This window comes from Cydia strobilella, chromosome 9, assembly GCF_947568885.1.
Source record: "Cydia strobilella chromosome 9, ilCydStro3.1, whole genome shotgun sequence".
NCBI lineage: Eukaryota > Metazoa > Arthropoda > Insecta > Lepidoptera > Tortricidae > Cydia > Cydia strobilella.
The window spans coordinates 8808872-8820379 of record NC_086049.1 but is presented as its reverse complement, the minus strand read 5'-3'; the positions used below and the strand labels follow the sequence as shown (position 1 = coordinate 8820379).

The following is an 11508-nucleotide window of genomic DNA, read 5'->3' as shown; positions in this document are numbered from 1 at the left end:
TCATTTAAATGCCAGGAGTTTGAAGATTAATGCAATGATATTGTTATTGGATAGATTTCACTAAACATAATGTACAACATATTTTTTTTTGCATTAAACACTACACCTTATAAAACAAAGTCCCCGCCGCGTCTGCCTGTATGTATGTATGTATGTTCGCGATAAACTCAAAAACTACTCAACGGAGTTTCAAGCGGTTACAACCTTTTTCTTGAGGAACGTTCAGGTGTATAATTTGTTAAGGTTTTGTGTAACCCGTGAGAAGCCGGGCGCGTCGCTAGTTTATTTTAAATTAAACCCAATACAACTTTGGTTATGTACAGTACACGTGTACAGCCCTGAATAAACTTTCAAAAGCGGATATTATCTCAAAATTATACAAGATATCGAAAAACTTGACTAAGAAAACAAATTTAATCACCTTCCATTTTGTATAAGTGGCCATGTCGCGAAGACGCATAGTTTACGTGATATAATCAAAAAACCAAAAAATGGAACCTTAACCCCCCCCCCCCCCCCCCTCCCCCTCTGCCCCCAGCCCCCGGCTCAAGGGCTACGGCCGGGGACTTTTGATATGTTTACCTCCTAACTAGTCCAAACAAAGTTACGAAGTCAAAAATTGTGTTCCCAGCACTATATTTTTTTTTGAGCATTCATTTCCTGGCCTACATGCATATTATAAAATATGAAAATAAAAGTGGGTAATTTAACTAATTTACATCCTACGGAATTAAATTATTTAAATTAAATGTACCTACCAAAACAGGATGTGCCTACTTCGAAATCTACATATTACAGTGCCTAAAAAAATATTTCGTTTTTTTGTTCCTTTTTTCAACCTAAACAAATACCAGCAGCTATCTGCGAGAACGCTTTTACGGATAGAAAAATATTACGTACAGGCCCCTTCCGTATTACAAGCTAATTAATTTATGTAAGCTAAGGGCCCGCTTCAAGCATCTACCTATAGTTACTTTTTCAACCGAAGGATTTATTAAAGGAATTATTATTAGCAACAGTCTAACAAAGAAAAGGATTGGTATAATTTCTCGACATTTCGCGGTTCCGTGGGTGCTATATTAAAGTAATGTTTATTATGGTAACAGCTTTCCAACCTTGGGTTTCGTTATCTTTTTGACCCCTTTCAGGCTTGCAATTTCAATTTCATGTGCAGAGCTCGGGTGCGCCGGTATCGATGCTCCGCGCGGCTGTTTATTTTATTACTTGTGTGTAATCTTATCCTCTACTACATCCACAAAGGGACTTTATTGGCCGTCAGAACACTACTCACTGCTGAACATTGAAAAAACGGATACGCGATTTTTGCTGTTTTTTGCTTCAATTATTTAGTAGGTAATGCTTTTTTGGGGTTCTGTACCCAAAGGGTAAAAACGGGACCCTATTACTAACTAAGACTCCACTGTCCGTCTGTCTGTCTGTCTGTCACTAGGATGTAATCTGTATCTCATGAATCGTGATAGCTAGACAGTTGAAATTTTCACAAATGATGTATTTCTGTTGCCGCTATAACAACAAATACTAAAACCGGCCAAGTGCGAGTCGGACTCGTGCACCGAGGGTTCCGTACATTACACAATTTAAACAATATATTTTTTATGTGAAACGTGAGTAAAAGGTAAATTGCGGTTTACGATTTATGACGTATTAAAAAAGCTACTTACTAGATCTCGTTCAAAACAATTTTCGGTGGAAGTTTTGCATTTAATGTACATCATATATTTTTTTTAGTTTTATCATTCTCTTATTTTAGAAGTTACAGGGGGGGGGGGGGGGGGGGGACACACATTTTACCACTTTGGAAGTGTCTCTCGCGCAAACTATTCAGTTTAGAAAAAAATGATATTAGAAACCTCAATATCATTTTTGAAGACCTATCCCACTATCTATCGTTTGGTCGTCTGCTTGAGAATGAATCTGCCATTTTTACACGATAACTAGAAAATATTTAAGCAATTTTCATGAACAGGTAGTTACATTCATCTAGATCAGTCCGTTTACCTAGTAACCCAACTTTAAAAGTCATAGTAATAGGTGAATAGTTAAATATTTCTTATATATTGATTCTAGTCGGTTCACGTGCCACATTTAACAGATGTGTAGGTACCTACTTACTGATAATAATTACTCTCAAAATACGCAGTTCGTTTCCCTCCCCAAAATAATTAGGTATTCACCTTGCAAACTCTTTTACGTTTACAGCGTAAACTTATCTCTAACGATGCTTTCCCCGTAGCCAAAAGATATTCAGACGAGATTAGTGAAATGAAACGGGAACGTCGGATGCTGCCTGTGGCTTGCATACATGCTAGTGGCACTTGAATTAGCATGCAATTTTCCATACTTTGAACACATTTAACTCAGATGGCTTCTATTGCGGCAAGTTTTGGGAACGCGAGATTGACGTTAGTTGCGCTATTCGGTTAACGTAGCACGGCGTAAGTAAAAGCCTTTATGGATCGTGTGTACGTACCTACTCTGTGCTCTTTTTAGAAACTACTGCTTTTGCAAAAAATGAACTATTTATTGCATTCACTGCCGCCATCCATTGAATTTGTAGTCGCCAAGTGCCGTAATTTTAGTAAAGGTTCAAACGCATAGAAGCGTTCACTTAAATTTCATCCTTTAACGCAAATAAGTGTTAAAGCTACATAGTAATAGTATAGGTAGTTTATGTGACTGCTACATAATGAAAGGCATTAAAATACGAGTGTGGGGTTTACTGGTTGGCTCATTTCATAATACGAGTGTCACATCACGAGAGAGTTTTAATGCCTAATTATGTCGATCGGGATGTAAAGTTACATTATACACTGCTTTATCTACACACATTTTATAAGCGCTCAGAGTCGGCCCTATGGAAGGTAGAGGTAAGGAAATTAATTTTCTGAAAAAGTGACCGTAAAAAACAGTAAATAGGCGGCGCCACCATACACTGAACCTAGACCATACACCTAGTATTTATATATATGTGCACCCGTGCGACCGCGAGGGACAGAACATACGAAATGCGACAAAATTAAAAACACGTTTTAACATTCCTGACAACATACCAGAAACAACCTACGTAATTTGGTCGGGTAATTTCTGCCCCTCCCTCATCTCATCTCTACATTATTATACCTCTATGGTTCATGTCATAGAGTCTCCTATATATTACAATACTCTTTGGTCTCAGAGCCTACCTAGCGCCACCGGAGAGATTAGGAACTATTATTTAAAGCTGAAAGCGGTCACTTTTGCAACAATTCTACCATAAGAGATTGGCATCCTTTCTATACAATCCATAGTCGGCCCCTTGCATCTGCTGTTCGATATGAAGTAACATACGACATTTGTCAAAACTGTTAGCAACTCACCATGGAGACTCACATTTTATTTAGAAAAAAAACCTCATTTCGACTCATATAAGAATAGAGGTTTAATCAAATTCCTTTGTTTTTCAGCAATGTTAGAAATTTGAATGTCATTATAAAATCTATTTCGAGGTTATCATTTCCGCAATAACAACACTTTCACAATTATTACGGTTCCGGAATCCTTATAGGATCACTTTGTTGTCCGTCCATCTGTCTGTCAAGACTCAAGACCCTTTATCTCGGGAACGCGTGAAGGTATCTAGTTAGAAATTAAACCATATATTATATAAAAAAAAGTTTACAGGGAGCTGTGAAAAAATCAAACTTCTAAGTTAACGCAAAATAAAGATACTGCCGTTTATGACGCAAAAAACGTATATTTCGACACTCACAGGGAAATCTAAATTTATGGGGTATTTCCCCTTACCTAGAACTGTGAAATTTGGTAAGTAATATCGTCTTACACTACAAGTATAAGGAAGAATCTGAAAACTACAAAATTTGTAAAAAAAAATGTGAAATTTGTACTGGGCGAGTCGGACTCGCGCTTCCGGTATTTTGTAATAAAACAGTTTATCTTTATGCTGACCGTAATTGGAGGTTTTAGAACGCATCATAGAGGGCTTATGAGATGTGTGTATATAAAAACATTATAATAATTAACTCAGTGTCGTTCAAGGCTAGTCGAGAAAGTCAGTATATAAGCAAACCTACCAACGTTCAGTTCAAGGCACTGACTGCGGTAAACTACGTCTAACATAATTCTTTTTATGTAGATATGCACAGCAAGTCCTCCTTCTTATGAGACTGAAAATTATGAAATGACCGTCATAATGGCACCCACATTATGCGAAAACGTGCCCCGAAAGTGAATGTTTTTGATCCAGATTTGGCCGTTTGTGTAAAAATATCGTCAGATTTTAATGTTATCATCTTGTCATCGTCGATGTAATCGAGACGCTTATAGCCAAATTATGGTATATAAACATTTCAAACTTACGTTTTGATACTTATGATCGTAGCAATAACAACGATTTTATCGGCGAATAGATCAGACAAAAGATGGCCGCCTAGAATACTGAGTTTTGAATTTTAATTAATGGAATTAATTAACTGTGCAATATAAATAGGGAGGGTTATTTAAATATTATTCTTTTCTCTAGTTTACTTAACAGATATAAAGACAATTAAGAACTTAATGTATCTTTAAACAAGTGTCAATAACGGCCATAGAAGTCTCTCAAGCAGCCAATAGATGGCGCGATGGTTGCCTCGATGGAGCAACGTCACTGCCATCAACACGTCAAACCAGTTCGTTTTCATCATGGCCGCAAGAAAGCGCTCGTTCGTCACAACAATGATGCCAGCATTCCCGCCAAAACGGACCAATCAGCGGCGTTCGTACCAGTCACGCTACGGGAATCTCGCAACGTGATTGGCCGAGGCAACTGTAACCAGATTATTGGAGGGAGTTCGTTATCCGGCCGTTCCAAAATGTAGACCGACGCGGGCATTACGGCTTGAACTTTTGTAGCTAGCACAAGTGTATAGTGGTTGTGCGGTCATTGTGCTAAAAGATAAGTACTAAATTTAGTCATTATAGTTATTACCTGTGTCTTTGGTAGATTTTGGTGCTTCTCGATTTTACAATTGGTATATAACGGCTGTAGGTTGCTTTCTTTGTTGTATTTCCATAACGGTCGCGTTTGTGCTTAATATTAATCCTTAACTTAAATTATAGCGTTTTGAATTTAACCGTTAAATTATAGTGATAGTGATTGGTTTTATAGACTTGGCATATTTGTTTAATGATGATTAATAGTTCTATTTCGAATTCATAGTTATGGTTTATTATTTAAATTCAGTTAAAGTAGTTAACGCTTAACGATTCAGTTGTGTGGTTTAAATTGTTTGGAATCATTTGTAATTTGTTGTTCCTATTTAATATTGCCAGTAATACTAGAATACCTGGGTATCCTAGTACTTAGTACTTATTATTTAGGAAGCTAGGTTTTCTAGATTTAACGATTATTGTGCATTATGGTTTCTATAATCGCGATTGTGAAATGTATACTTTATTAAACATGCATTGGATTTTGAAAGTGTGTTAATAAATATTATACCTGCATAACGGTTTTCCTTATTCGAAATTAACATTAATAAAGTACCCCTTATTTGATTTTACTCTCGAATGCCATCTTTGCGCAAGTAGTTAAGCAATAACTGCATTTTATTATTTTGCTATTAATAAATGGTAGGAGTAGCGGTGATTAAATGAATAGGACTCGCTTAGGTCTTTTGAGTATTAATTCTTTATTAACAATTGTTTAACATTTTCAGAAGTGGGATATGGATTCACGTAGCAGGAGCAGGTCCCGTAGTCCAGTGCGGTGGGACAACACGCGACTGGAACGACGAGGACGCAGCAGCAGTAGCCGCAGGCGCAGCCGTGAGCGTACACCGAGGCGTTGGGCTCCTTGGCGGCCGCGACAATCTGTGGATCGTGAGCCGCCTGCTGCGCTGGATGAACCTGGTAGGATCAATCCAAATTATTATGGTGTAATGGTGAAACCTGACATTATCCCGGAGTTCGATCCTGAAAAGTCGGAGCTACCAGCGCAACAATGGCTCAACAAAATTGAACAACTGGGCGCCATTCACGGTTGGTCTGATAGTGTTAAAAGCTATTATATGCAGTCACGCCTGTCGGGCTTAGCAAAAATGTGGCATAATGCTTTACGGAGTTACGAAATGACATGGCTTGAATGGAAGGAGCGGATTCTTGAGGCTTTCCCTCAAAACTTGGACTATGCTGAGGCTCTTAAGGAAATGATCAATAGAAAGAAATCATTTAGTGAAACAATGACACACTATTTTTACTCTAAATGCAGCTTGTTAACGAAATGCGAAATCACTGGTGATAAGGCTGTGTCTTGTTTGATTGAAGGGCTACCATTTCACTTAAGAACCTCAGCTAGAGCAGGTAACTACAGAACCCCTGGTGAGTTATATTCTCAGTTCTTGTGTATGAACGATGACAAAAAGGGACCTCCAAGCCGACAATATCCAACACGTGGCAGAGATTTTAACGCTCCTAGTACGTCGAAGGAAGTGACCGCAGGAGAACAGAAGCCTACATCATCATCAAACAAACCATCTGTAACCTGTTTCTTATGCAAGGAAGCAGGTCACGTCGTGCGGTCCTGTCCGAAGAATCCCAACGCTGTTAAATGTGACATCTGTGGGAAGACGAACCACAAGACGGAGCAGTGTTTCCGGAAGGCTTCGGTGAATCTTGTTGATTCTCAGGTAAATGATTGCTATTATAAAAACATCAATTTAAATGGTCATGAGGTAAGAGCCTATTTAGACTCGGGGGCCCGGCGGAATCTGATAACATTGGAGTGCTCTCGTAAACTAAATCTCAATTTACAACCATGCAACATGTTTATTAATGGGCTTTACGGGCCACTAATCAACTGTTGTGGTCAGGTGTCGGTAGAGTTCATTATCGACGGAATCAAAGTTAAATCTGAAGCATTGGTGGTCAACATTCCCCTAAAAGAAGCCGATATATTTATAGGTCAGCCAGTTCTTAATAATGGTCTCTACAGGTTAGTTATTCAAGGATCAACGGTTACCTTCGAGAGAAGCAAACAGGAGCCTGCCAACGAGGAGGTAGTCCACATAAGTTCAATTAGTGCAGATGCAGAAGTTTCCAAGGTAAGATTAGTCTGTTCTACTGATACCGTTATTCCTGCTAATACGGCTCAATTTGTGGAGACTGGTAGTAATGAGGTTCTTCAAGATTCCACTGTATTGTTTGTTGATGCTCGCTCTTGTAGTTTTGATGATGTGGAGTACAGTATTCCCTCTTCTCTTTACTGTACTCCAGTTAATTCTGTCTTAGTTATAAATCAAGGTACGAATCCCTTGGCCTTTAAGAAGGGACAGCTGCTAGTTAGAGGGTATGTAGTAGAGGAAACATCCGTGCCTGCTCCTCAAGGAACAAATGTCTCTGGAAATTCGATAATGAAAGTAGATGTTAGTAAGATTAAATGCGGGGTTCAGGATCCATCGGTTTTAAATCAATTGAGTCAAATTTTGCAAGAATTTTCGGATTGTTTTTCAGAAAACACGCGTGAATTGGGAGTTACTAACAAGGTCGAACTTAACATAGAGTTAAATTCTGATAAGCCGGTATGTTATAGACCTTATAGGTTATCTTATTCTGAGAAGACCATAATGAGGGAGAAGATTGAGGATATGTTGTCTAATGGAATCATTAGAGAATCCACTTCCAATTACGCGAGCCCAATTATCCTGGTACGTAAGAAAAATGGAGACTTTCGTCTTTGTGTCGACTTTAGGAAACTTAACAGCATTACCGTGAAGGACAAGTATCCCTTGCCGGTTATAGAGGAGCACATCGAAAAGCTAGGTGGTAAAAAGTATTTTACAAGTCTCGATTTGTCTCAAGGGTTTTATCAGATTCCGGTAGCTACAGACTCTATTCATAAAACTGGTTTTGTGACACCTGAAGGGCATTACGAATTTCTTCGCATGCCATTCGGCTTGGCGAATTCACCTGCCGTTTTCCAGCGGTTGATGGATCGTATATTTTCAACTCTGCGTCATGACAAGGTTTTGCCTTATATTGATGATGTGCTACTCCCTACAAAGTCTATAGAGGAAGGTCTTGATCTTTTGAAGGTAGTATTGCAAATAATTAAAGATGCAGGCTTGACTTTAAATTTGGAGAAATGCTTCTTTTTGCAAACAAAAATTGATTACTTGGGCTATGAAATCTGTGAGGAAGGTATCAGACCAGGCAGCAAAAAAATTGAGGCAGTGTTGGCGTATAAGGAGCCGACTAACATTCATGAGCTGAGAATGTTCCTGGGGCTCACCAGTTATTTCAGAAAGTTTGTCCAAAACTATGCAGGTATTGCTTACGATTTATACCGGTTGCTGCAGAAAAATGTTGGCTGGGAGTGGGGTCCACAACAACAAAAGGCTTTCCAGGAGTTGAAAAAGGTATTAACGACTCGTCCCCTTCTCTCTCTCTTTCGCCGAGAAGGTGACATCGAGGTTCATACAGATGCCAGTAGCAGAGGATTAGCTGGTATTCTCCTTCAAAAGCAAGACGGCAATTTAAAACCTATATCCTACTTCAGTCGTAAAACGAGCAAAGAAGAATCGATGTATCATTCTTACGAGCTCGAAACCTTGGCAGTCGTGGAGTCCTTAAGAAGGTTTCGAATTTACCTGGTAGGTAACCATTTTAAAGTTGTCACAGATTGCTCTGCAGTGCGTTACACCTTCCAGAAAAAGGATATAACACCAAGAATAGCACGATGGTGGTTACTCATTCAGGAATACGACATGGAAGTAGAACATAAACCTGGTAAGTCCCATAGCCACGTAGACGCCCTCAGCAGGAGTCCGGTCGAGCCTCCTCAAGAAATTGATATCAACACCATTGATGTCTTTGACTGGATTGTCTGTCTTCAAAATCAGGATGAAAAGATTCGTATCATCAAAACCAAACTGGAATCAGGTGAGGCGGAGCCCGATATTAAAAACAATTATATGTTAAAAGAAGAGCGGTTGTATAGAGTAATTGCAGGTGGTAAGGAAAAGCTGGTTGTACCTAAGTACGGGAGGTGGAATGTGTTGCGAAAATTTCACGACTGTATAGGACATCCCGGGTTAAAACGCTGTGAACAGATCATCAAGGACACCTTTTGGTTCCCTAGTATGACTAGATTTATTCGTAAGTATGTAAGTGCCTGTCTAGATTGTCTGTACAAAAGAAGTCAGTATGGGCGAGCTGAGGGTGAGCTTCACCCGATTGAGAAGATCGCAGAACCATTGCATACAGTGCACATCGATCATCTGGGACCGTTCTGCAAGAGCCGTGCAGGTAACTCTTACTTGCTAATGGTTGTCGATTCCTTCACAAAATTCACTTGGGCAGTTCCTGTGAAAACCACGAGGGCTCGAGAGGTAATAAGTTCTCTATTTAATATATTTTGTTCGTTTGGATATCCCAAACGAATAATATCCGACAGTGGTTCCTGCTTTAAGAGCAAAAGTTTCAAACAATTCTGTTTGGACAACTTTATCAAACATATCATTAATGCAGTAGCGTGCCCTCGTGCTAATGGACAGGTTGAAAGGTATAACCGTACATTATTAGACTCATTAAACACCAGCGTGGACAACGAGAGAGACTGGGATATGAAGCTGTCCGATGTAACTTGGGGTATGAACAATCTACAGAGTGCATCTACTGGATTTACTCCCTTCAAATTAATGTTTAGCGCAAGCCGCAGCAGATATCAAGCAATAGCAGGAAATTCCTTCGACGATGAACAGACTGCGGAGCAAACTCGGTGCACTGCATCAGGTAATCTTAAAAGAACGGCAGAGGTCATGCAAAAACATTTTAATGCAAAGCGGAAACGACCAACGAAGTACAAGGTAAATGATTTAGTACTGTGGAAAGGCGCGGCCGATAGAAACATCAACGTGAGGCGGAAGCTGAAAGAAAAATTTAGTGGACCGTATAAGATCACAAAAGTGGCAGGTAACGACAGGTACGTAATTACTTCGCTTAAAGGAGTAAAGGGCTATAAGCGATTTGAAGCTTTAGTATCTTCAGATTCGATAAAGAGATTTCAGAAGGAGACGGATGTGCCAGAAAGCAGTTCTGATGAGAGTCAGGTAGATAGTACAGAGGAGTTAATTGACTTACTGGAAGGATAAATTAGCTTTGGGCATTCCTATTTATTTAGGATTATAAGACTTGGATTAATATATATGGTTATTTATTGGTTTAAAAGACAAATATGAAATATTTTTTGGACGAAAAGGTTTATTATTGGATATAAATGTTGGATATTAATGGACTGATTATGGTTTAAGAATGGAAATGGATATAGATTATCATGGATTAATTGATGGAAAATTAAAGTGGATAAGATAAAAGGAAAATGGAAAATATGGTTTTTAAATAAGTAATTTATACTATTTCTGTTAGTCATAAAAATCAGATAATTCTTGTTTTTTTTTCTCCTTCCTTTGCAGAGTCGCAAAGTCGTCAGGATGGACGAGTGTCAATAACGGCCATAGAAGTCTCTCAAGCAGCCAATAGATGGCGCGATGGTTGCCTCGATGGAGCAACGTCACTGCCATCAACACGTCAAACCAGTTCGTTTTCATCATGGCCGCAAGAAAGCGCTCGTTCGTCACAACAATGATGCCAGCATTCCCGCCAAAACGGACCAATCAGCGGCGTTCGTACCAGTCACGCTACGGGAATCTCGCAACGTGATTGGCCGAGGCAACTGTAACCAGATTATTGGAGGGAGTTCGTTATCCGGCCGTTCCAAAATGTAGACCGACGCGGGCATTACGGCTTGAACTTTTGTAGCTAGCACAAGTGTATAGTGGTTGTGCGGTCATAGTGCTAAAAGATAAGTACTAAATTTAGTCATTATAGTTATTACCTGTGTCTTTGGTAGATTTTGGTGCTTCTCGATTTTACAATTGGTATATAACGGCTGTAGGTTGCTTTCTTTGTTGTATTTCCATAACGGTCGCGTTTGTGCTTAATATTAATCCTTAACTTAAATTATAGCGTTTTGAATTTAACCGTTAAATTATAGTGATAGTGATTGGTTTTATAGACTTGGCATATTTGTTTAATGATGATTAATAGTTCTATTTCGAATTCATAGTTATGGTTTATTATTTAAATTCAGTTAAAGTAGTTAACGCTTAAGGAGTTTGGTTCTGACCGCGGCCGGGGTCGGTTGTGTTCCGGGGGCCCTTTACAATGGCATTCGCAATTGCATCTTGTCGCCAGATGTTGACCGGACCGTGATAGTTTTTACCGACGCGAGCATCTAGATATGCAGTTTACGTTTCTCTAAAATATCTGCTTATCTCGAAAAACGTGGGTTGGTTGTATGTGAAAGTGAAACAGTGAGTGGCAATGTTAACAGTGCAATTTACCGGTGAGATTTTTCCATTTCACGTCTTTTAAATAACGGTCCGTTCTTAACAGTGTTTGCAGGTACAACTACATTAGGCATTGTTGGGGTTAAGTTAGTTTAAAAGCAAA

The 11508-nt window shown here is 39.1% G+C and overlaps 1 protein-coding gene across 1 annotated transcript; it reads left to right on the top strand.

Moving 5' to 3' along the window:
* The first annotated feature begins 5680 nt into the window (after window positions 1–5680).
* Window positions 5681–10785, top strand: LOC134744211 (uncharacterized). The gene is made up of 2 exons (XM_063677932.1): window positions 5681–6686; window positions 10470–10785. Exons 1-2 carry the CDS (start codon window positions 5727–5729, stop codon window positions 10503–10505), a joined length of 996 nt encoding a protein of 331 aa, XP_063534002.1. The 5' UTR covers window positions 5681–5726; the 3' UTR covers window positions 10506–10785.
* Window positions 10786–11508: the final 723 nt, after the last annotated feature.